At 46.8% G+C, this 26,822-nt stretch overlaps 1 protein-coding gene across 1 annotated transcript in view; it reads right to left on the bottom strand.

Annotated features, from left to right (window-relative positions):
- LOC149337773 (multidrug resistance-associated protein 1-like) overlaps positions 1-26,822 on the bottom strand; it is a 266,100-nt gene that overhangs the window by 47,472 nt on the left and 191,806 nt on the right. The window contains exons 20-22 of the mRNA XM_089553512.1: positions 23,486-23,803; positions 9,482-9,583; positions 775-960 (exon numbers count right to left, since the gene is read on the bottom strand). Coding sequence (XP_089409638.1) covers positions 775-960; positions 9,482-9,583; positions 23,486-23,803 — 606 coding nt within the window. The remainder of the gene's footprint in view (positions 1-774; positions 961-9,481; positions 9,584-23,485; positions 23,804-26,822) is intronic.

Below are 26,822 nucleotides of genomic sequence, written 5' to 3' on the forward strand. Positions count from 1 at the left end.
ACTCCGAACGCTGCGTAGCGCGTAACGACCTCGAGAGAGTGCGAATGGAGTCGTGAATGGTGCAGTGCGCGCGAATGCGAGGAGAAACCGTGACAAAACGGCTGCTTCCGCCCATAGACATGAACGTCACGCCTAACTGGCGAGACTGGATGTTCTTTGTCTGGCGAGGCTATTTAGTGACTTGTCTTGGTGTTTAGGGTGGGATCGATATGGTAGAAAATGGTGAAAACTTTTGTTCAAGTGTCCTAGCACTCCTCAAAGGTGCCCGAAAGGCACACTCCAACAGACCGCCGGTGGACGAGTTCGAGCACGGCGGCTGAGGGGAGGACCTCTTCGAAGGCCTGAAGCTCAAAAGACCGTCGCCTCTTGAGACAAGCACGGCGGGTGAGAGCTGGGAAGCGGCTTTGAAACGTAACTGCTATGTTTAGAAAGTATCTTTAGAGATAAATTCTGCAGACCATTTACCAAGACACAGGTGCCGCCTACCTTCGCAGTACACTTCAACTGACCGTCCACCCATTATCCTATACAGTAACGCACTTGGGACACAAACACCCCTCTTTATTCAGGGCTGATAATTACACTTCACTACTAGCAGCGGTCACTCTTAGTGACCACATATGAAGGCTCTCCTGTCATTGTCAATAGGCAAGAGATGTGTACCGAATCGTCGCGTTGCTCTGTTACTCCTAAAAAGTCATCTCTGTGAAGTGCGTAGCGTCCACGTGACCCGAGGGCGCAGCACCGAGAGATGGCCCTCGGCTAATTAATTACCTTCTCGCGGGGCTGTACGGTGAAGGTGATGTGGCTGAGGCAGTCGTCCAGTCTGGCGGGCTTGTACGATGCACAGAAGTCCTGGAACTCGATGCGACCCTCTGTCGGCCAGCTGACTTGTACGCTCGACTTCGTATCGCGCGACACTGCTCGTCGCGCACTGTGCTCGGTGACCTCCGTGTCCTCCTGCGTTATTATAGCGCAACACTCGCCATTGTCACACAACCCTCATTCCCCGCAACTGAAATCACAGTAACCAAAAGGCATCCACGAAAAGAAGATCAACCCTCAGCGACAGACAGGGGGATTCTGGCTCTTCGGGGCTAAAAGTGCGCAATCACTCCGTTTAGTTTTATGCTGGAGTGCTTACTCTGTTGTGTTGGGCTACATGGCGCATAGGCAACTAAGTCCATCATGCGCCAAACGCAAGGTTTAATATGACCCGATGGGGGATGAAGCTGTGCGGTTTTCAAAATGCAATACCTCATTTATGAGCGTTGGTTCTTTTAAGGAACTAAAAACACAGTGGATATAGACTAATGCATTTTCTCGTAGGAGCAAGCTTGGGTGGAAAGGGATCTGTTCTAGTAAAACAGAGAAAAGCATTTTTCCCTTAACTGCTAAAGTTTTTTACATGAGAGAAAGATGCAGTTTATTGCGAGGTCATCTAGACATCTTTTACAAATTGGGTTATCCTGTTTCACGAGAATAAAGTCGCGGGTCAGATGTGTTTGTCCGATGCAAAGGCGACATAAAATTACTTCGGTGAAGCGTTCTTGGGGACCACAAGATTTCCTTCCTCCAATGACCGGCTTCGCTATGTGTGGTTTGCTTTTTACTTCCTTATCTCACGAAGCCTCTCATTTTAAACGAGAAAACCAGTCACACAAGACGACGGACAAGAAGAGTGTACACACCACAACGACTGGACTAACAACTGAAGTTTATTGGAAAAAACATAGTCCGAGCAAGGCCAGCAGAACATGCGCAACAGCATCATCACTGATCACTGAGCATAAGAGACAAAGACAAGAAATCTCATCTATTGTGGACGACCTAAAAAAAGCAAATTCTTTTTCAAGTAAGCGCACCGAGGTTGTGCTTATACAATCAGAGCCTAACTTGTCCGTCGTCTTGTGTGCCTGGTTTTTTCCGTTTACAATGTACCAACTGGCCCGCATTTCAACCCTTCTGTTTCCTCTCATTTTGCTCTATTTTCTCCCTACAAATTGCAATGTTAAAGCTGCGGCACAGGTAGCAGCTCTCTCGTTGCTACCGATTCCTACGTAGCTAAGTATCCAGCAGAACTTTAATACGTGTCCTCGTGTTTCGTCTGTTACTAAATTATGTCCGATATCTCCTATTGAGGGTACGATAAGAATCCTAAAGTGCAGTGCTGTGATTAAGCGGGGCGTGGCGGTGTAACGACTGCTTTTTCAACTTTATTCTTTATTATTTTCTAGTCACGGAAATGGCGTAGCAATCAGCAGTGAAAACTGATACGCGCTGAGGCAAGCTTACTGTTTTCTCCCATTTGTCTTGCATTACAGCAGTTCCGACCGAACGCGCTGTTTTAGAACAATCTACACAAAAAAGCAGCTTAATCTTCAGATTCTTCGTTTGGCTCTGATAACTCCTGTAATATATGTCCATGTGATGCTTGCTTGTTCCGAAAGCGAATTAGTGTATAATCTCATACTCCTGGTTTGTTTTGGTTAAGTTTATGGGGTTTAACGTCCCAAAGCGACTCAGGCTATGAGAGACGCCGTAGTGGAGGGCTCCGGAAATTTCGACCACCTGGGGTTCTTTAACGTGCACTGACATCGCACAGTACGTGGGCCTCTAGAATTTCTCCTCCAAAGAAATTCTAGCCTCAGCGGCCGGGATCGAACCCGCGTCTTTCGGGACAGCGGCCGAGCACCATAACCAATGAGCCACCGCGGCGGCGGGGAAGCTGTACCAAGGTGGCAGAGGATCAATTAACAAAGCAAGAGCGGGGGCTAGTTGGTGCTTCATACTGATCAATTCGCGCTACGAGGGACATACACACGGAAACACAAACGGAGAAAGCGCATTATGCTTTGCCCGTTTGCGTTGTGGTGTGTATGTTCCTTGTACCGCGAATTGATCAGTAAGAGGATCAGTTCTTTCGGCGGTAATGGGAGTGGGCCCAATATTTCGCATTACGAGACAGCGTATACAGCTCGGTCGGTATAAAAGCCGTCAGCATCTTAGTAGTAGCCGGCACAACAGATCGGAAAAAATGGTTTCTTGCCAACCGTTCGCCGCAGAATGTTCCGGATGGCATCATACGATTCAGAATTTTGTGCAGCATAAACTCACTAGTTAAGATATAGCAAACAAGGGAAGGGGATGAGGGGCTCGTTATAAATATGACAGAAGCCAACAGCCACAGAAACCAAGGGGCACAGGGGATTTTTTTTTAAGTTATTTATTTTGTGGTGTTGATCAATTTAGAATATTACTGAATATGTTATCGTTTAAAGATAACTGATTAGAAAAGCAGAAGAAAAAACAACCACCTGCCGCCGGTGGGATCCGAACCCACGACCTCCGAATTACGCGTCCGGTGCTCTACCTCTGAGCTACGGCGACGGCTGTCAATTCTGCTTTCGGGGCCATTTATGTTTACGAGTAACCTAACCTTGAGAGTGATCGTCAGCGCCACCCACGTTCAAAAGCGGCGGACGTAGAACGTCCTGAGTTACCGCAGGTGTGACGTAGAACGTCATCGAACGGAGAGGGTGGAAGCTGCGTGAGAACCCTCTTATGTTTCCTATGGCGTCAAGGCTGCCAGAATCGAGGCCCTCGCTAAGCAATTAAGCAAACAAGGGAAGGGGATGAGGGGCTCGTTATAAATATGACAGAAGCCAACAGCCACAGAAACCAAGGGGCACAGGGGATTTTTTTTAAGTTATTTATTTTGTGGTGTTGATCAATTCAGAATATTACTGAATATATTATCGTTTACTTTATGTTATCGTTTGTTTTTTCTGTGGCTGTTGGCTTCTGTCATATTTATAACGAGCCCCTCATCCCCTTCCCTTGTTTGCTTAATTGCTTAGCGAGGGCCTCGATTCTGGCAGCCTTGACGCCTTAGGAAGCATAAGAGGGTTCTCACGCAGCTTCCACCCTCGCCGTTCGATGACGTTCTACGTCACACCTGCGGTAACTCAGGACGTTCTACGCCCGCCGCTTTTGAACGTGGGTGGCGCTGACGAACACTCTCAAGGTTAGGTTACTTGTAAACATAAATACCCCCGAAAGCAGAAGAATTGACAGCCGTCGCCGTAGCTCAGAGGTAGAGCACCGGACGCGTAATTCGGAGGTCGTGGGTTCGGATCCCACCGGCGGCAGGTGGTTGTTTTTTCTTCTGCTTTTCTAATCAGTTATCTTTAAACGATAACACATTCAGTAATATTCTAAATTGATCAACACCACAAAATGAATAACTTTAAAAAAATCCCCTGTGCCCCTTGGTTTCTGTGGCTGTTGGCTTCTGTCATATTTATAACGAGCCCCTCATCCCCTTCCCTTGTTTGCTTAATTGCTTAGCGAGGGCCTCGATTCTGGCAGCCTTGACGCCGTAGGAAGCATAAGAGGGTTCTCACGCAGCTTCCACCCTCTCCGTTCGATGACGTTCTACGTCACACCTGCGGTAACTCAGGACGTTCTACGTCCGCCGCTTTTGAACGTGGGTGGCGCTGACGAACACTCTGAAGGTTAGGTTACTTGTAAACATAAATACCCCCGAAAGCAGAAGAATTGACAGCCGTCGCCGTAGCTCAGAGGTAGAGCACCGGACGCGTAACTCGGAGGTCGTGGGTTCGGATCCCACCGGCGGAAGGTGGTTGTTTTTTCTTCTGCTTTTCTAATCAGTTATCTTTAAACGATAACATCTTCAGTAATATTCTAAATTGATCAACACCACAAAATAAATAACTTAAAAAAATCCCCTGTGCCCCTTGGTTTCTGTGGCTGTTGGCTTGTGTCATATTTATAACGAGCCCCTCATCCCCTTCCCTTGTTTGCTTAATTGCTTAGCGAGGGCCTCGATTCTGGCAGCCTTGACGCCTTAGGAAGCATAAGAGGGTTCTCAAGCCGCTTCCACCCTCTCCGTTCGATGACGTTCTACGTCACACCTGCGGTAACTCAGGACGTTCTACGTCCGCCGCTTTTGAACGTGGGTGGCGCTGACGAACACTCTCAAGGTTAGGTTACTTGTAAACATAAATACCCCCGAAAGCAGAAGTTGACAGCCGTCGCCGTAGCTCAGAGGTAGAGCACCGGACGCGTAATTCGGAGGTCGTGGGTTCGGATCCCACCGGCGGAAGGTGGTTGTTTTTTATTCTGATTTTCTAATCAGTTATCTTTAAACGATAACATGTTCAGTAATATTCTAAATTGATCAACACCACAAAATAAATAACTTAAAAAAAATCCCCTGTGCCCCTTGGTTTCTGTGGCTGTTGGCTTCTGTCATATTTATAACGAACCCCTCATCCCCTTCCCTTGTTTGCTTAATTGCTTAGCGAGCGCCTCGATTCTGGCAGCCTTGATGCCTTAGGAAGCATAAGAGGGTTCTCAAGCAGCTTCCACCCTCTCCGTTCGATGACGTTCTACGTCACACCTGCGGTAACTCAGGACGTTCTACGTCCGCCGCTTTTGAACGTGGGTGGCGCTGACGAACACTCTGAAGGTTAGGTTACTTGTTAACATAAATACCCCCGAAAGCAGAAGAATTGACAGCTGTCGCCGTAGCTCAGAGGTAGAGCACCGGACGCGTAACTCGGAGGTCGTGGGTTCGGATCCCACCGGCGGCAGGTGGTTGTTTTTTCTTCTGCTTTTCTAATCAGTTATCTTTAAACGATAACACATTCAGTAATATTCTAAATTGATCAACACCACAAAATAAATCACTTAAAAAAAATCCCCTGTGCCCCTTGGTTTCTGTGGCTGTTGGCTTCTGTCATATTTATAACGAGCCCCTCGTCCCCTTCCCTTGTTTGCTTAATTGCTTAGCGAGGGCCTCGATTCTGGCAGCCTTGACGCCTTAGGAAGCATAAGAGGGTTCTCACGCAGCTTCCACCCTCTCCGTTCGATGACGTTCTACGTCACACCTGCGGTAACTCAGGACGTTCTACGTCCGCCGCTTTTGAACGTGGGTGGCGCTGACGAACACTCTCAAGGTTAGGTTACTTGTAAACATAAATACTCCCGAAAGCAGAAGTTGACAGCCGTCGCCGTAGCTCAGAGGCAGAGCACCGGACGCGTAATTCGGAGGTCGTGGGTTCGGATCCCACCGGCGGCAGGTGGTTGTTTTTTCTTCTGCTTTTCTAATCAGTTATCTTTAAACGATAACACATTCAGTAATATTCTAAATTGATCAACACCACAAAATAAATAACTTAAAAAAAATCCCCTGTGCCCCTTGGTTTCTGTGGCTGTTGGCTTCTGTCATATTTATAACGAGCCCCTCGTCCCCTTCCCTTGTTTGCTTAATTGCTTAGCGAGGGCCTCGATTCTGGCAGCCTTGACGCCTTAGGAAGCATAAGAGGGTTCTCACGCAGCTTCCACCCTCTCCGTTCGATGACGTTCTACGTCACACCTGCGGTAACTCAGGACGTTGTCTGTCCGCCGCTTTTGAACGTGGGTGGCGCTGACGAACACTCTCAAGGTTAGGTTACTTGTAAACATAAATACCCCCGAAAGCAGAAGTTGACAGCCGTCGCCGTAGCTCAGAGGTAGAGCACCGGACGCGTAATTCGGAGGTCGTGGGTTCGGATCCCACCGGCGGCAGGTGGTTGTTTTTTCTTCTCCTTTTCCAATCAGTTATCTTTAAACGATAACATATTCAGTAATATTCTAAATTGATCAACACCACAAAATAAATAACTTAAAAAAAAATCCCCTGTGCCCCTTGGTTTCTGTGGCTGTTGGCTTCTGTCATAGTTAAGATATAGCCTAGCTCGCGGCAGGAATTCGAACCGGCGACCTATAATCGGTGGAACGGATGACCTATAATCGGGGGCTGCGTATTATTTGCAGTTCGGTTGTCCACAAGACATCGAGACTGTTACAGCGTCATTTCCTTTCCACAGAAAAAAAAAACATACAAGTTTTCGATTTGTGCTCCCGCCGCGGTGGCTCCGAGGTCAAGGCGCTCGTCTAACGAGCCGAATTACCCGGGTTCAAACTCGACCGCGGCGGGCGAGTTTCGAAGAAGGCGGAAAGCAAAAGGCGCCTGTGTGCTGTGCGATGTCAGTGCACGTTAAAGATCCCCAGGTGGTCGAAATTATTCCGGAGACCACCACGAGCAGTGTCCCGCGATACGAACTCGAGTGTACAAGTCAGCTGGCCGGGGGAGTGTCGCATCGAGTTACAGGACTTCTGTGCATCGTACAACCCCGCCAGACTCGACGACTGCCTCAGTCACATCAGTCGCTACTAACCAGTATTGATTCTATCGAGCATTTTAATTATTGACATTAACGTGCTATTCTGAATTGTATATCTATATTTATATCTGCAATATTATTCTTTTACCTCACTCATATTGTATTTATGACACATTTGTACATAAGTTATGTGCATTATTTGTTTTGGGAATTTCTTTACTGTATGAGCTAACCATCCTTTTCCGTGATTTGTTCTTACAGTTGGTTGATTGGTTTGGTATTCTGTGCACTGATTAATAATTTTTTCTGTATATCTGCTCGTATAGTTCTGCTGTATTATTATATTTGTATGCCCCTCCTGCTTGGGCCACTTCAAGGCCTGAAGTATTGTATAAATAAATAAATAAGTAAATAAATCTCCACCCCACTAAGGCCCTGATGTCATGAATAACACTAGGCAGTTATTCCACCCACTGGCTTGCAAATCTTGTTAAAATTTCCGTAGCTGCTTCTCGTCATTGATCACTTAGTGTATTTTTGCCATTTGAAAGGGAGTAATAAACTCGACGCCGACATTGTGCCGGCTACCTTATTCACGCTATGCGAAACATTGTTGATGTACCGACCTACGTCTACGCGATTCCTTGCCTTGTTATTTTTTTTGCCTTGACAACCACCTGAAGGTTTCATATCACGGCCAACAGTGCCTATTTCATTTCAGAAATTTCACAAACTCGTTTAACTTATTCTCAATCATTTGACTGGGAATAACTCCACATTCAATCATTTGACTCAGTGGAAACCTCAGTTATCATGCAGACATTGCGGATCAGGGTGTAGAAGAATATTGGAAGATATTTATAACGATTGCACAGCTACTATAGTTCTCCATAAAGTCAGCAATAAAATTCCAATACGGAAAGGTGTCAGGCAGGGAGACACGATCCCGCCAATGCTCTTCACTGCCTGCTTACAGGAGGTATTCCGGGGACTGGAATGGGAACCGTTGGGGATAAGAGTTAATGGAGAATACCTGAGTAATTTGCGATTCGTTGATGACATTGCCTTGCTAAGCCACTCAGGACAAGAACTGCAAAGCATGATCAATCAGTTAGACAGGCAGAGCAGAACGGTGGGGCTAAGAATTAACATGCAGAAAACCAAAGTAATGTTCAACAGCCTAACAAGGGAACAGCAGTTCGCAATTGGTAGCGAGGTGCTGGAAGTAGTAACAGAATATGTCTGCTTAGGGCAGGCAGTGACCGCAGATCCGGATCATGAGAGGGAAATAACTAGAAGAATAAGAATGGGGCGGAGCGCATATGACAGGTTCTCTCAGATCATGAATGGTAGCTTACCAATATCCCTGAAGAGAAAAGTGTACAACAGCTGTATCCTACGGGTACTCACCTATGGGGCAGAAATGTGGAGGCTAACAAAGAGGGTTCAGCTTAAGTTAAGAACAACGCAGCGAGCAATGGAAAGGAAAATGATAGGTGTAAGGTTAAGAGATCGGAAGAGGGCGGAGTGGGTGAGGGAACAAACGCGGGTTAATGACATCTTAGTATGAAATCAAGAGGAAGAAATGGGCTTGGGCAGGGCATGCGATGCGAAGGCAAGATAACCGCTGGTACTTAAGTGTAACGGAGTGGATTCCAAGAGAAAGCAAACGTAGCAGGGGACGGAAGAAAGTTAGGTGGGCGGATGAGATTAAGAAGTTTGCGGGGATACAGTGGCGGCAACTGACAAAGGACAGGGTTAATTGGAGAGACATGGGAGAGGCCTTTGCCCTGCAGTGGGTGTAGTCAGGCTGATGATGATGATGATGATGAATTCCACATTTCGGCGCAGACTGTACTTTGAAACGCCTTCGCAGAAATTAGAAATGATGGCTTGCGGGTGCAACCAGAGCAAGCGCTGAACTTGGTTACTGAACACCAAGTTTTGTAAGGTCCTGGATAAGCCCTTTCGAATAATGCGACAGTATAGCGCCTGCTTGACCTGTTCAACGTATACGATCGAAAGGTAGAAAAAAAGCTTCGTTTTGTAAAGTGCAAACAGAATACCCTTACACATTTAGCGTTCATATAATTTCAGTCTCTCTAGCTTGTTTCGAATATAGCACTTCAATTAAGAACAAAGAAAAAAAAAGTGGCATTGTATCTGCGAAGTATTTCATCGGTTCAACGCAACGTCTCCTTAACGAGTGATGTCTGCGCGATGAGAAACACATTGCCGCAAGAAAGCATGCCTCGAAGAGCCTGTGTTGCTAACAATGCAAACATCACCTCATTGGGAAGCTCGGCGTATTCCAGCTGCCGCTCGAGGGCTACCATGATCTGCGACACACCAAGGAGCGAGGTACACAAGGAAGTCATAATGATCGGGATCTGGAACAGAAGAGAGAGGAAACGTTGTGTGTAAGATGCGCTTCAGTGAGTGCAAAACTCAGATCAGGTCCCCAGTCATGACTGTGCGTTTCTGTTCTGACTGCGGAACACCCTAAGTAATGTCCATAACCTTTCTTAGATGACGGTATTATGGTTCCTGGTGGCTATTATGGCTTGATTCATCGTTAGGGCACCGCAGCTATTTGAAGACGAATTCAGAACACTTGCGGCAATCCATAGAAAAGAGCTCGCTGAAATCCTTGAAGGTTTTTTTTCTTTTTTTTTTCGTAGTGAAGACGCACAAGTCTCCTGTGCCGTTAAGGTCCATAGTTGAGAAAAAGTGTCGTAGCAAAAGGCACTCTATCTCCAACGTAAGTTTGATTTGGTTTGGTTTGGTCTATCGATCTTTTACGTCCCAAAGCGACTGAGGCTATGAGAGACGCCAAATAGAAGGGCTCCGGAAATTTCGACCGCCTGGAGTTCGTTAACGTGCACTGACATCGCACAGTACACGGCCCTCTAGAATTTCGCCTCCATCGAAATTCGAGCTCCGCGGCCGGGATCGAACCCGCGTCTTTCGGGTCAGCAGCCGAGCGCCATAATCACAGAGCCATCATGGCGGCTACCAAAGCCAATGAATCGCCTTATCCCAGAAGACCAGTTCAATTCTGCAACTCTTATAGAAAATATTTAAAACGATGTTTCAGGAGGAAAGACAGCCTTTGCACAGACATCGCGCACCTTTTCTACTCAATCTCTCCGCAGGAACAGTTCCACGCGGTGAGAGAATTAATTCAGGAGTCCGGTGAACTGATCTTTCAAATTAAGTGTGGAATCAAAATTGTAATTTATTCGAGCTCCTTGCTATGCATCTTTCTTGGACTCTTGAGTATTATAATAATTTTTATATTCAAACGAATGGGATTTGCGCAGGAGCATGTATCAAAGTGTATTTCTGGGCGAGTTGGTCGCAGAACATCTTGGACAAAGAACACGCTCACGCATTGAATACAATCAATTGCGAGTCAGCGCCCGTGTGTGCCTGCACCTTCTTCGTATCGTCTTTTTTGCGCTGTTCTTTGCCCAAGATGTAAGAGCATGTGTAGCTCCAGTGCTTTGAAACATATTTTTTAGCAAATTTTGACCACTCGTTTTCCAGGTTTCTCGACGATGAGCGTGCTGTGTAAATTGTCATGTGTTCACTTTTTAGTCATCTTAAACTCCGGAGCAAATGACGGTTACCAAAATGTAGTAGACGACGTAATGGGTGCCTTTAGGCACTTATTTTCTCATTCGAAATTCACTCATGATTAAGCGACGCACAAATCAGTTAGGTTCCTTGACTTGCTATGAACCTTTTCAGAAGAAAGCCATGTCTGCTGAATGTACTAACCTAGAACAAAAAGGCTCTTACCCTATACCTCTAACCATTATAAACTAGTCAAGAGGGGTATTTTCAAAGCATGCTTCTAAAATAATGCCCCAAAAAATTGCAGCCACACTGTATCAGTGCCATAACGCAGGCCAAACGCTTTTCTCATGTGGGCTTTTCATCAGGCAAGACGACAGCGGTGGCAGAATCAGTATTGGAGGAGTTGAACGGCGGTGTTAAGAAAAAAAAGGACAGGAGCGACAACAGTAACAAAATTCAAGTTGTGTCTTATTTGCACAAAGGGGTGCACATTAAAATATAAAAAATATCCCTCGAGCACCAAGGCGTTAACATTGTTTTTTCGTCTCCAGTAAAACTGGCAGGTCTTTGCGCACGATCTACTCCTAGAGGAAGGAACAAACACGGCGCAACCAAACATAGAAATGGTTTTGCAAAATGCGAAACAGCGGTTATATATAAGACTCCGCGGACTTGTGGAAAATTTGACTCAGGACGAACGGGCGACTGTGTGAATGAACGGCTGCGCAAGCATCGAACAAAAGCTGACGGCGAAGAGGACGAGAATCTTGTGTGGCGATGTAGCTGATGTCCGATGTAATGCTCCCGATGATTTGTGGATGTTTCTATTCTAGGCCATGGAAAACACGAACGGCGCGTCAAATCCTTGAGGCCATCCAGAGAGCGAAACATGGCGATTGCCTATATCAGTTACCCGTCTGTGGCAATTATATCTAACGAAATTTGATTTTTTGATGGACTTCGTGTAGACTACCGGTCCTGGCTTGGCGCATGCGTGAGTGTTACTGAGCGGTCCGTGTTAAATAAAAGCTTGAGTTGTTAGCCCAGGGTTTATCCTGTCTTGTTCTCCCATTTGTGTACGTCTTTTTTGCCTGACAAAAATCATCTTAAATATAGTAATGTTCGAGACATCTCCTTCTGCGTCGCTGAGTGAAATGTTCTCGGCCCGTTTTTTCGCCCCTTTGTTAGCCTCTGCCTCAGAAGTTAAACTGCACATTGTGTTGTTTGGCGTCCCGGAGCGGCGCGTGTACTATGAGGAACGCCATGGTGCAGGATCCAGGTTGACTTTTGCCACCTGAGCTTCTTTACTGGCCGCTCATTTCGCACAGAAAATAGACGTTTTTGTTTTTCGCCTCAGTATAATTATGGAACCTGGTAAGTCAGAAGTGGCTACAGGCATTTCAGGCTGCACAAACTCCATTTCATAAGTGTGGAGTTCATTACTCTGAAGAGACCGTTACGAAGGAATGCTGCACATTATTGTAGTTCTGCGGATAATAGTTCGCCAGTATTTACTAATGTCGCAGTGGAATCGCATCAGTTTGATATCACTTAAATCGATGTTAAGGTTTGTTTCTTTTTTTGCTGGATGTGAGTTTTTTTTATTGCCCCTATACATGCGTTGCACATGAGGAGGCGATATAATTGAAGAATGACACGTATGATCGTCATCAGCAACAGCAGCCTGACCACGCCCACTACAAAAAAAAGGCCACTCCAATTAGTGCACTGCACGGGCTCGGGCCGGGCCGGGCCGGGACATGATCTGTTTTGCCGGGCCTGGGCCGGGCCCGGGCCTGGAGTTGCGGGCCCGGGCCGGGCTCGGGCTTACAGCTGCGGACCCGAGTCGGGCATGGGTCCGTTCAGAAACGGCTGGTGTCCGACTATTCATTCCCTAATGCAGTGAAGTACACAACTGCGGCATTGGAGCAGCGACACGGGTGAGCTGTGGGTTATAGTACGCGCTGAGAAAAAAACTAATCTTTATTCATTGACATATTTATTTCTTTATTTCCCCGCCGCGGTGGCTTAGTGGTCAAGGCGCTTGATTACTGAGCCGCGGAACCAGGGTTTGCTCCTAGCCTCGGCGGCCGCATTTCTATTTAGGTGGCAGACACGACAGCCATGTACTTTGTAGTATCATCGCTCGTTGTATAGAAACTCAGGTAGTCAAAATTATCCGGAGCCCTCTTCTTCGGTGTCTCTCACAGCCCGACTACCCTTGTGTCCTTAAGCCCCAAAAACATAACTTTTATTTTATAGCTATATTTTTCTCATGTGAGAAAACTCGCAAACTAAAGCGCGTTTGGTTTTCTTTTTGATCAGCTGACCGCTACGTCTCTAAATGAAACAGCCACGAAAGATCGCGAGAGTTTGTAAAGTTCATCTCGTAACCACATATATCCCTCCTTGCTTCTTCAGCCTGGTTGTCATGACAAGTCTTTTGCCCTGTAAGTTATCACGTGATTCGCGCGTTATCTTCTGCTCCATCAGTAAGAATAAAATTCACCCGGTCTTAATTGGTCATTGATCGTTCATCATCCCAAAACATATTTATCCACTATTAGAAATGCATTCGGGAAGAACATATTAGTTTAGGACGCATATAGCTTTTCGTTTCTGCTGAAAGGCGACCGGCTACGAATTCAACCTGTGAGATCGCGTTCACTAAAAAAATGACATCCCACTGCTTGCTAGGCAGCTTTAATGTTTATACTTCCGGGTGGCAGAATATAACTGATTAAAACCATGGGGGAATACAAAGTAGTCTACTACGCCCGTTTGGAGCAATTTTTATTTGGCTCTCGGAACTTCCAAGTTTATCTTTGCGCACTTTCACGAGATCACTGTCCAAAAGACGGGCCTGGCGAGCACTACTCTTAACCACTTCCTTCAGGGTTAAAAAGAACCAACTTTCTGCAAGCCAAACTGTGGTTTCAGAACCTTTGCCGACCAGTTTCTTATCGGTCGAGTAGCAGTCTATTTGCTCAGAGTGAGCAAACGGGCCGGGCCGGGCCCGGGCTGGGCTTCACTTTGGGATTCACGGGCCGGGCCGGGCTCGCTAGAGCGATAATTTAGCGGGCCTGGGCCGGGCCCGGGCTTGAAGCCGCGGGCCTGGGCCGGGCTCGGGCTTCAGGTCTCGGGCCCGGGCCGGGCTTGGGCCTCAGATTGAGGCCCGTGAAGTGCTCTAACTCCCATATATCTCCAATTAACTTGGTCGTGCGCAAGCTGCAGCCACCTTATTCCCGAAGACTTTCCAACCACATCCGCCCCCTTAACTTTCTGCCCTAAGTACACGTATTCACTTACCATTTCCGACCCTTTCCTATCTATTGCAAACTGTTGTGCCCTTGTGAGACTGTTGAACACGACTTTAGTTTTCCGAATATTATATTTAGGCCTACTGTTCTCATTTGCCTATCAGAGTAATCGTCATTTATTTATTTCTACTCACTGCGCCCCATTGGGCTATTGCATTGGGCTATTACATTGGGCTATTAGGGGTGGGTCTAAACAAAACAATGAAGAGAAACATGGAGCACAACTTTGGCAAACATCCGAGACAATATGAGTGAAATGCAAGAAAAAAGGCAAAACTATTCAATAGCCGCTAAAAACAGCCCTGAAGGATGAGAGCGAGTAGAACCAGGTAAAGAATTCCAACATCCGATTATACGCGGAAAGAAACTATTTAAAAGTGTTCGTGCGGGCAAAATAAGGCGTAATAAGGCTGTGGTGACTTCTAGTTTTGGATGGTATAGCAGCGATTAGGTAACCATTTGCAGAGGTCCGGCAGGAAGAGTTAATAATGCAATAAAAGACTCATTCCTTCGTCGAGATGAGAGTGGTTGCAGGCCCAGTGATGAAAGTGTGTTAAAGGTGAAAAATACCTACCAAACCTGTGACGTATGAAGCGAACGGCTTTCTTCTGCACTGCCTCGATTTGGTTAATTTCGCGTTGTTTGTGGAGGGTTCCAGACAGTGGAGGCGTATTCAGGTAGTGAACGGATTAGCGATTTATACATTAGTAGTTTCGTATCTCTAGGAGCAGCTTTTATTGTGCGACGGAGGTATCCTAACTTCTTAAGTGTTTTTGAGCTTATTAAATATTTATGTTTGGACCATGACATATTGGGCGTGAAAATAAGACCGAGGTATTTGTATTGGCTCACACTATGGATGGGGGTATTGCTAATTTTGTAAGTAAACACAGAAGGTGCCGTTCTATTAGTGACAGTCATAACAACGGTTTTGCGGATGTTAATACTCATTTGCCATGTAGCACACCAAGAGCTAAATTCTGAGAACGATTCCTGAAGGTGTAAGTGATCATCAAGGCAGGAAATTTTGTTATATAACACGCAGTCATCAGCATACATACGTAGGTTACAGGTGATGTTACAAGGTAAGTCATTTATAAAAATCAAGCGGGGCACGTCTGCTACCCTAGAATTAGTTCTGTTGAAGGCCACAAACTGAGAACGGTTGGAAAGAAAACTTGAAATCCAATTGAGAAGGCAGGGTTTTTTATTTATTTATTCACGTTGCCTCACAGGCTCCAAGCATGGAGTATTGTGTGAGGGGGGGATTACATAAATAGGGGTAATAACAGGAGCATGAATGACATGATTATATAATGCTGATTGACTGTTAGTACTCATTAAACAGTAAAAACATCAGTACACAATGCCAACTGACTGTTAGTACTCACCATCAAACAATAAGAACATCATTATACAATAGTTATTGACGCGTGAGTAATTAGAAAAAATGGCTGTTATTTCGGTCCTAAAAGAAGCTGGATCACGAATATTGACGATGTGTTCCGGAAGACCATTCCAGTGAACAATAAATAGCCTGCGGCAGAGCGGATGAATTGAATGCAACGGTGTTACCTGAAAGGCGTTGGAAGCTGAGATGGTTGTTTAAACGGCGCGAGGTGCGGTGAGGTTGGGAAAGAGGGAGAGTCGTATGATTAGTGCTATAGACTATCTTGTGAAATAAGCAGACTAGGGCAATTAATCTTCGTGATTGCAAGGTACAAAGAGAGGGCGATAATTTAATGTTTGTGACGCTTGAGTGACGGTCATAGTTTCTGGAGATGAAACGCGCAGCACGATTTTGGACTGATTCAAGGGAGTTAATTAAATAAGACTGGTGAGGTGACCAAATGGATGACGCATATTCGAGTTGCGGACGAACAAATGTTTGATAGGCGAGCTTACGGGTAGTAGCAGGAGTTCCATGGAGATTCCGTTTTAGGTAGTCTAAGGTCCGGGATGCTTTAGCTGTTATTTTCTGTATATGAGTGGACCAGGACAAGTTGCATGAAAAATGGACACCGAGGTATTTGTAAGAAGACACCTGAGAGACTAAGCTTTTATCGAGCATGTAATTGAACGAAGAGTTAGATTTTTTGCGGCTGAATGTCATTAACTTGCATTTTTCAGTGTTAAGTGACATTTGCCATGATGAACACCAAGCGGTTACATGATCGAGGTCCCTTTGAAGTGCAAGATGATCTGCAGGTGATCGGATTTTGAGGTAAATTATGCAGTCATCTGCGAACAAGTGAATGGTTGATGTAATGTTAGATGGCAGATCATTAATGTAAATCAGGAACAGCAACGGGCCCAGGACGCTTCCTTGAGGAACACCAGATAGAACATCGCTAAACGGAGATGAGTGGCCGTTAACAACTGTGAACTGTTTACGAAAAGACAAGAAATTCCTTAGCCATGAGATAGTTAGTCATGAGATAGCCATGAGATAGTTAGTGATGATCACGTCAAGTTTGTACATAACTTTCGAGCGAATCACTGCATCAAATGACTTCGAAAAACCGATGAACAATGAATGCGTCTATCTGACTGCCTGCATCAAGGTTATTGCAAATGTCGTGAGTAAATTCATTAATTTGTGTCAACTTAATGCACAGCATCGTTCCCTGAAATATTCATCCCTGCCCCGCTCGCCCTGGAGCAACCAGGAACGGGGAGCACAACAGCCCTGAAGAGGCAGTGGTTATTGCGTAGCGCGTGCGTCATGGAGAGACGAGATTACATTGACGTAGCATTTCGCCTTCCCGCAGGCGGGCGGTTTTCGAATGGCGCGAGAAATGACCCAATTTATAGATTAGCCACAGCGGCGAGGATAATCGTGTTTTTGAAATTACAAAAACCGCTATGGCTATTACAAGTGGCCGGCTACAATTTTCTAATAGTAATCGGGCGCCTATAGACAATAGTCAAAACTTAACCATTATAATTTAGTCACTGACTTTGCTAGTTAACATTATTCATCTGTTTTGACGTCCGCAAATAATGGTATTGCTATGCTGCAAAAGGTTTTCTTTACCTCAAGACCCTACTTTTAAAAATTAGTGGGCAGCTTCCCTAAAATAAGTGGTGTATTTCCAATGAAAGTGCGGTTGCGCCGAGGGTTGATTTTTGTACAGATGCCAATCATCTGAGGACGTTGCCACAGCTCGGGGAGATTCTGGGCTGCGGAGAACTCGAGCCATCCTGCTTAGTGCCGATGGGAGCCTAACTCGCAAGGCCAGAGTGAGTGCATTAAAATGAATGAAAATAAAATTGATCAATGCGAAACATGGCCGCAGGTCCTGCGTCAATGGCAACGAAAGTGGTAAGGCCGCGTTCCGTCAGAGATAGATAAATAAGGTAGCAAAATATTACAAGCATTGCGATAATTCATGCAGAACTGCCGCAGATCTCATCAACACCGACCGCCTATGCAGCGAGCAATTGCGCGCAACCATGGCAACCGGGAGGAGACTGCTTTTAGTGCCCGTTTACTGTAGTGGGGCTGGGTCCGTGTGCACGCGCGGCTTGCTTTCACTGGTGTCAGTATCTGCCATATCTCAAGCCACCTGTATTATCACTGGTTAGCCATCATCATCATCACCTTGACTACGCCCACTGCAGGGCAAAAACCTCTCCCATGTATATCCAATCAACCCTGCCCTTTGCCAGTTGCGGCCACTGTATTCCCGCAAACTTCTTAATCTCATCCGCCCATCTAACTTTCCGGCGCCCCCTGCTACGCCTGCCTTCCCTTGGAATCCACTTTGTAACCCCTAAGGACGATCGGTTATCTCGCTTTCTTATTACATGCCCTGCCCAAGCCCACTTCCTCTGGATGTCGACTAGGATGTCATTAACCCGCGTTTGTTCCCTCACCCACTCCGCCCTCTTCCGATCTCTGAACGTTACACGTATCATTTTTCTTTCCATAGCTCACTGCGTTGTTCTTAACTTAAGCTGAGCCCTCTTTGTTAGCCTCCACGTTTCTGCCCCATAGGTGAGTACCGGTGAGATACAGCGGTTGTATACTTTTCTCTTGAGGGATATTGGTAAACTGCCATTCATGATCCGAGAGAGACTGCAATATGCGTTCCACCCCATTCTTATTCTTCTAGTTATTTCCCTCTCATGATCAAATCACTAGTTAACGTACACTATGTACTGTACTCGGCAACGCCACGCACATTTCTCGCTGAGCGCGCAGCACGTTTCCCGCGCACCTGTCGCGGACGTTGTCCGTTTTTTTTTCAGCACTCGCTGGGGAACAGCACCGCATGTCTAGCAGGCGCATGTAGGAAGGCAGCCACCTCAGACTGGCGGTGAGTTGTAAATGCATACACTAAAAAAGAGTCGACGAATTGAAGACGTACAATACCCAAGTAGCTAGTGAAGAATCAAGGACGCTGAGTTACGTGTGTACTAATGTCATTCCTCCGTCCACGCTTTTCGCGCCTTTCGAATTTGTTACGAAAATGAACCAACAAGCCCCACAGATCCTATTGAAATAAAGATTCCTCACATGCCCATAGCGCACAGTGGCATTTGCACGAGGGACATATTCGTAGTCAATGGGTGCCTCCGCGCAACATAACACGAGCGCACTGCTTCGATCTCTCTGTATTCTGGCGCATGCACAGCCGCATAATGCGAGCATACTTCCCTTACTTTCAGAGTTCAAACTGTGTAGAAGGTACGTGTGCACGGTACATGGAAGGTGCGTGGTTTCGGTGACTGTTGGCTTCAGTCATGCAGAAAGCAAGTTGCTGGGCGAGTGAAACGGTTTATATTTACCTGTACTGCGAGGGTTCTTCTAACTGAAAACAGCGCTCCAGTGACAATAGCAGAGTTAGCATGCTTCAAGCACCATCATCATCGTCAACCTGACTGCGCCCACTGCATAGCAAAGGCCTCTCCCATGCCTCGCCAATTAACCCTCTCCTTTGACAGCTGTGCTCACTGTCTTCCAGCAAACTACTTAATCTGATCCGCACACCTAAATTTCTGTGACCCCCTGCTGCGGTTGCCTTCTCCTGGAGTCCACTCCGTTACCTTCAAGGACCAGCGGTTATCTTTCCTTCGCGTTGCATGCCCTGCCCAAGCCCATTTCTTCCTCTCGATTTCGGCAAGGATGCCATTAACTAGCGTTTGTTCCCTGACCCACTCCGCCCGCTTCCGATCTCTTAACGTTACACCTATCATTTATCTTTCCATAGCTCGCTGCATTGTCCTAAACTTAAGTTGACCCCTTTTTGTTGGCCTCCACGTTTCGCACTCATATATAGGCGAGTACGGGTAGGATATAGCTGCGGTAGACTTTACTCTTGAGGGATATTGGTAAACTGCCGTTCACGACCGGAGCGAACCTGCCATATTCGCTCCACCCCATTCTTATTCTTCATAGTTATTTCCCTCTCATGATCCGGATCTGAGGTCCCTACCTGCCCTTAATTTACGCATTTCCTTACCACTCCCAGCACCTCGCTACCAACTGTGAATTCCTGTTCCTTTGCGAGACTGTTGAGCATTACTTCGGTTTTCTGCATGTTAATTTTTATACCCACCGTACTGCTCTGTCTGCCCTGTTCATTCATCTTGGTTTGCAGTTCATCTCCTGACTGACTCAGGAAAGCAATATCATGAGTGAATCCCAATATACTGTTATTCCCAACTGTTTCGTATTCAGCAGGATAGATTTTGCATTATATTCCTATTCAGGCCTCGAAATACCTTCTCTTAAGAGGCGCTGAATAGCATTGGCGAGTACTTGTCTCCCTGTTTGACGCCCTTCCTCACTGAAATTTTATTACTTACTTTATGAAGGGCTACGGTAGCTGTGCAGTCGTTATAGATATCTTCCAGTATTCTCACATAACACTCTTCTCACACTCTGATCTCTAAATGCCTCCACGACTGCTGAGGTTTCCACTGATTCAAATGCTTTCCCGTAATCAATGAACAGCCTTTGGGAGAACTAACCGAGTAGCCGCGACGGCAGCTCGAATGGACTCTGAGGCGAGCAATGGCGCTGCGGTCCCCGGCACTGTCCGTTGCTCCCCGCCTGCGAGTAGAGTTACTCTACAGTAGCTATTAGAGCACTGCACGGGCCTCAATCTGAGGCCCAAGCGCGGCCCGGGCCCGAGACCTGAAGCCCGAGCCCGGCCCAGGCCCGCGGCTTCAAGCCCGGGCCCGGCCCAGGCCCGCTAAATTATCGCTCTAGCGAGCCCGGCCCGGCCCGTGAATCCCGAAGTGAAGCCCAGCCCGGGCCCGGCCCAGCCCGTTTGCTCACTCTGAGCAAATAGACTGCTACTCGACCGATAAGAAACTGGTCGGCAAAGGTTCTGAAACCACAGTTTGGCTTGCAGAAAGTTGGTTCTTTTTAACCCTGAAGGAAGTGGTTAAGAGTAGTGCTCGCCAGGCCCGTCTTTTGGACAGTGATCTCGTGAAAGTGCGCAAAGATAAACTTGGAAGTTCCGAGAGCCAAATAAAAATTGCTCCAAACGGGCGTAGTAGACTACTTTGTATTCCCCCATGGTTTTAATCAGTTATATTCTGCCACCCGGAAGTATAAACATTAAAGCTGCCTAGCAAGCAGTGGGATGTCATTTTTTTAGTGAACGCGATCTCACAGGTTGAATTCGTAGCCGAACTGGTCGCCTTTCAGCAGAAACGAAAAGCTATATGCGTCCTAAACTAATATGTTCTTCCCGAATGCATTTCTAATAGTGGATAAATATGTTTTGGGATGATGAACGATCAATGACCAATTAAGACCGGGTGAATTTTATTCTTACTGATGGAGCAGAAGATAACGCGCGAATCACGTGATAACTTACAGGGCAAAAGACTTGTCATGACAACCAGGCTGAAGAAGCAAGGAGGGATATATGTGGTTACGAGATGAACTTTACAAACTCTCGCGATCTTTCGTGGCTGTTTCATTTAGAGACGTAGCGGTCAGCTGATCAAAAAGAAAACCAAACGCGCTTTAGCTTGCGAGTTTTCTCACATGAGAAAAATATAGCTATAAAATAAAAGTTATGTTTTTGGGGCTTAAGGACACAAGGGTAGTCGGGCTGTGAGAGACACCGAAGAAGAGGGCTCCGGATAATTTTGACTACCTGAGTTTCTATACAACGAGCGATGATACTACAAAGTACATGGCTGTCGTGTCTGCCACCTAAATAGAAATGCGGCCGCCGAGGCTAGGAGCAAACCCTGGTTCCGCGGCTCAGTAATCAAGCGCCTTGACCACTAAGCCACCGCGGCGGGGAAATAAAGAAATAAATATGTCAATGAATAAAGATTAGTTTTTTTCTCAGCGCGTACTATAACCCACAGCTCACCCGTGTCGCTGCTCCAATGCCGCAGTTGTGTACTTCACTGCATTAGGGAATGAATAGTCGGACACCAGCCGTTTCTGAACGGACCCATGCCCGACTCGGGTCCGCAGCTGTAAGCCCGAGCCCGGCCCGGGCCCGCAACTCCAGGCCCGGGCCCGGCCCAGGCCCGGCAAAACAGATCATGTCCCGGCCCGGCCCGGCCCGCGGGCCGGGCCGGGCCCGGGCTTTCGGGCCGGCCCGAGCCCGTGCAGTGCACTAGTAGCTATACGTATACAAAAGGTGCTTCACATAAGACTACACAATTCTCAAAAATGGTCTTTCTGAGTTAGAAGACCGCTTTTTTCGGCATAACATTGTCAGTGGTGTAGCAACAAATGTGTGCTGTTTCGACGAGTTACCTACGTTCACTCTAGAGGTTGCTTTGCCTGCAAGCTGCTTAAAAGTGCATATATTTTGGCGCTATGTAGCCAGAATATGTCGGGGCATGGCTCCGGTGGTAACCGCATTTTCAAAATTCTGAAAACTGATATGAATACTAATTACGATAGGCTACACGCGCCTGAATGACTAGGGAGCCTGCCAGTAGTAATAAAAATGTTAACTCTTCAATATTAGGTTACCAACGTCCTAGTTAGCACATGTTAGCTGTACTGTGATGCACTACACTCTGACAATGCTATGTCGGAAAAGCGTTGCTCGAACTAAAATGCTAATTTTAAAAATTGTGTAAAATGTTAGATTAAACTCCCTGTATAGATACTTATGCAGTAACTCTAGCTGCGAGTGTAAACTGGCTGAGGGAAGCCTGCGCTCTCACTCACCTTCCTTGGATGATAAGAAGTAAGCAAGTGTTAAGTGGACGCGAGAAATGTCGCGCCACTGGGGTGCTGTCATACTGATTGAGGGCGCAGGCTTCCGACAGGTAGTCTACGCTCGCAGCCGGGGCGCAATGACCAGCGCGGACCTCACAGCTCCAAAGTTGGCAGTGCCGTCGTTCGGCTGCAAGCCCACTCCATCCAGCGCAGCTACTCGGTCACTCTAGGCAAAGACGGCACTGCGTTCGCAGTCAGGGGCGTACCCTCCTATTGGACCTATTCATACTCTTGATGGAATACCGCGGCAAACACGCGGTGACCTCAAGAAGAACTCTAGTTTGGGCTAGTTGGTTCATGATTCAACAGGAAAATGGCGCAAAAGACGTGGACAAAAGAGACAAACACGACAGGACCAGCGACAGGACAGGACTTACAACTGAATTTTAGCCATGATAGTATGTTACGTGGTCGCTATTGCGCTTCATGTGCTAGATATCTTACTGTGATATTTTCTACTGCCTGTGCGTGATTACACGGATGTTAGGGCGTGTTGGCCTACATAAAGGCGGGTTTGGTGCGAAATAAAATTCAGTTGTAAGTTGGCGCTGGTCCTGTCGTGTTTGTCTCTTTTGTCCACGTCTTTTGCGCCATTTTCCTGTTGAACGCGGTGACCTTTACAGCCTTTTTTATATGCCGGCAAAGAGAAACTTCAGCCAGCATACGGTCAGTCTATCTGCTTAACGTGCTGCTTAAAGTGTGGTGTGCCCCGCCGCGGTGGCTCAGTGGTTACGACGCTCGGCTGCTGACCCGAAAGACGCGGGCTCGGTCCCGGCCTCGGCGGCCGAATTTAGATGGAGCCGAAATTGTAGAGGCCCGTGTGCTGTGCGATGTCCGTGCACGTTAAAGAACCCCAGGTGGTCGAGATTTCCGCAGCCCTTCACTACGGCGTCCCTCATAGCCTGAGTTGCTTTGGAACGTTAACCACAATAAATCAATAAAGTGTGGTGTATTTTCAAGAAAATGAAAAGTTTTTCCCTCGTCAACTTTGAGTAGTGCTCTTTCACATTTCCTGACTTGCGCATGTGCCACTTTTTGATTATCAATGAGTGCTTTTGGTGGCACTTGACACGTCGCATCTGGAACATACATTGCCGGACAAGAATCCACTTGTTGGAGGCACCTGGCAGAACGCAAGCATTGCTTTAGAGTAGGCGAGACGGGCGGCCACTCACGGCGAGCGACGAGTTGAGCATTAGGCCCATTGCGCTGCTGGACTCTCGTCCGATGGCGAAGGCGAGTGTGGCGACCACGACGGCCAAGCCGCAGGCGGCGGCAAACGCGCGCGTCAGCCGCACGCAGCCCACGCTAGCCAGGCACAGGCGCAGGTAGGTGTCCGCCAGGCCGCAAAAGCGCGCCAGGAAGCGCCGCGTGGCGCCGTGCGCGCGCACCACGGACAGCGACTCGGCCGTCTCGTTCACGTGCTGCAAGACACGCGACAGGTGCGCGTTCTTGGCGAACCGGGCCGCGTTTACCGCCTGGGGGAGGATCCTCTGCGCACAGCGGGGAAGGAAGAAAACAAAACTAGCATTCAAAGCATGAAGTCGGGTTAGTTGGTTTAGCATGATTCAAAATGAGCGCAAAGACTGCGACGACTACAACAGAGACGACAGGAGCGCTCTCGTCCTCTTCCGTCTTCTTCTCGTCTCGTTCTTTGCAGTAAGACATGATGTTGTGCTAGTCGGTTCATGGTTAGAGCAAAACAGAACTGCGCGAAGCGTAGAAGAAATGTATTGAAGTAAGTCATGATGTTGGGCTAGTCGGTTCATGGTTAGAGCAAAACAGAACTGCGCGAAGAGTAGAAGAAATGTATTGAAGTAGGACATGATGTTGGGCTAGTCAGTTCATAGTTAGAGCAAAACTGAACTGCGCGAAGAGTAGAAGAAATGTATTGAAGTAGGACATGATGTTGGGCTAGTCGGTTCATGCTTAGAGCAAAAGAAAACTGCGCGAAGAGTAGAAGAAATGTATCGAAGTAGGATATGATGTTGTGCTAGTCGGTTCATGGTTAGAGCAAAACAAAACTGCGCGAAGCGTAGAAGAAATGTATTGAAGTAAGTCATGATGTTGGGCTAGTCGGTTCATGCTTAGAGCAAAACAGCACTGGGCGAAGAACGTGCCAGTCAAGAATCTTGCGCTCTGCCTGAAGGGAAAGATTGTGCCGCCCGAAATCCAGATGCTCTCCGGCGCCCCGGGCCCTTCCTGGGGACATGTTAGCCGTGTCAGCGCTTTGCGTGTGTGTATTCGTGCCTTCTTTTGCCCCGTCGTCTCCGCGCAGTTCTGTTTTGCTCTTATCGTTCTTTGCCCTCATTTTTACTCAGTTAAAAATAGCAGGACGGTTACCATAGGTAACACCTGATTTTGCAACAGTTGATAGTGGTGGCATAAATTCATCTTGCTCGTTATCAGTACTCTTCTCTAGTAGAGGCTGTCACTGTTTTTAGACAGCTGAAAGGATGCTGCCATGCCTGCCTGTCTTTCTTTCACTGAGCGTGGCGCGTTGTCGTAGTGTTAGGCGTGATCTGAGTAGAACTGCGAAGGAAAGCGGGCGCGTTAAAGACATTGAATAAAGTGATTGAGCCGGCTAGTTGACACACAGCGCTTGTGTGCAATTCTTCATAATTCGTTAATTACAGTATCGCCACTTTCAATATCAAGGAGAGTTCGGCCGCACTAGATTCACTTCAATAAGTCACTTTCTGGCGCATGAGTTTCACATTTGTTTGTGATTCCTTTTCTTATGGATCGAACGCTATCGCGTGCATAAAAAAACAACGAAACATTAAGGCATAGCAGAGAGCCCGAAATTTCTGCATCGTTTAATTGATCCATGACTACTGACTGCAGCGCGTTGGTTCCGACGCCGGCTTTGGGTTCGACGGGCCTTCTTACTTTTTTAATAGCCGGACCTAATTTCATTCAGCAATAAGCCGTTTCTGTAGGCGATGTATTTCAGAGCACCAGCCCTTCTTGACTGGTTCCTCAATCTTAGAGAGGTAGCGCTCTCCTAATCCGGTGAGCGGTTTGTGATGAAGCCGCAAGGTCACGTGACGTAGGTGGCCCACCTACTTCCTCGATTGTTTTCTTAGCAACGCCTGCAACTGCGCGGAACAAGCAATTTCATTTTCGAAGACAATCGGAGCGCATCTTTCACACCGCGAATTAAAGTTCACAAGCAGAGATACTCATGCGTAAGGTTATACAAGAATGAATCGAGGAAAAACATTATGAGTCACCACCTACCTAAAAAAAAGAGACCGTTCCAGTACAGCATATATATATAAGCAAACAAGGGAAGGGGAATGACGGGCTCGTTATAGGTATGACAGAAGCCAACAGCCACAGAAAACTAGGGACACAGGGCATTTTTAATTAATTTATTTATTTTGTCGTCTTGATCAATTTAGAATATTACTGATTATGTTATCGCTTAAAGCTAATTGATTGGTAAAGCATAAGAAAAAACAACCACATGCCGCCGGTGGGATCCGAACCAACGACCTCCGAATTATGCGTCCGGTGCTCTACAGCTGAGCTACGGCGACAGCTGTCTGATCTGCTTTCGGAGGTATTTATGTTTACATCGGACCTAACCTTGAGGTGTTCATCTCCTTTTCTACTCAGCTTTAAGCGATAACATATTCAGTAATATTCTAAATTGATCAACACCACAAAATAAATAAATAAATTAAAAATCCCCTGTGTCCCTTGGTGTCTGGGGCTGTTAAGCATAAGAGGGTTATCACGCAGCTTTCACCCTCTTCGTTCGATGACGTTCTACGTCACACCTGCGGTAACTCAGGACGTTCCACGTCCGCCGCTTATGATCGTGGGTGGCGCTGATGAACACTCTCAAGGTTAGGTTACTTGTAAACATAAATACCCCCGAAAGCAGAAGATTTGACAGCCGTCGCCGTAGCTCAGAGATAGAGCACCGGACGCGTAATTCGGAGGTCGTGGGTTCGGATCCCACCGGCGGCATATGGTTGTTTTTTCTTCTGCTTTTCTGATCAATTAGCATTAAGCGATAACATACTCAGTAATATTCTAAATTGATCAACACCACAAATTAAAATAAATAAATTTAAAAAAAATCCCCTGTGCCCCTTGGTGTCTGTGGCTGTTGGCTTCTGTCATATATATATACATATATAAATATATATATATATATATATATATATATATATATATATATATATATATATATATATATATATATGGGTGGGGGAATGGATAAGCGCGAAGACTAACACGATTCGTGAGAAAACGTTTAGCTAGAACGACCTGCATGAAAGCTAACAACCTACCCGGCTAAAGGCTGGGCTGCATGCGACGTTTTATTTTTTATTTTTTCTGAGGAAGTTCGTGTGGCAGAAAGCGCTGCGCCGGTTCAACGCCCGGCTCGAGATATGTGGAGTGAAGAAGCGCAGGACGCCGCCGCGTATTCCTCGCCCGGCAGCAAATGTGGTCAACAAGGGATAGTTCACACTGAGAGGAGAGGTCTTTGAGAGC

This window comes from Amblyomma mixtum, chromosome 7 (assembly GCF_055824585.1).
Source record: "Amblyomma mixtum isolate Tamu chromosome 7, ASM5582458v1, whole genome shotgun sequence".
Lineage (NCBI taxonomy): Eukaryota > Metazoa > Arthropoda > Arachnida > Ixodida > Ixodidae > Amblyomma > Amblyomma mixtum.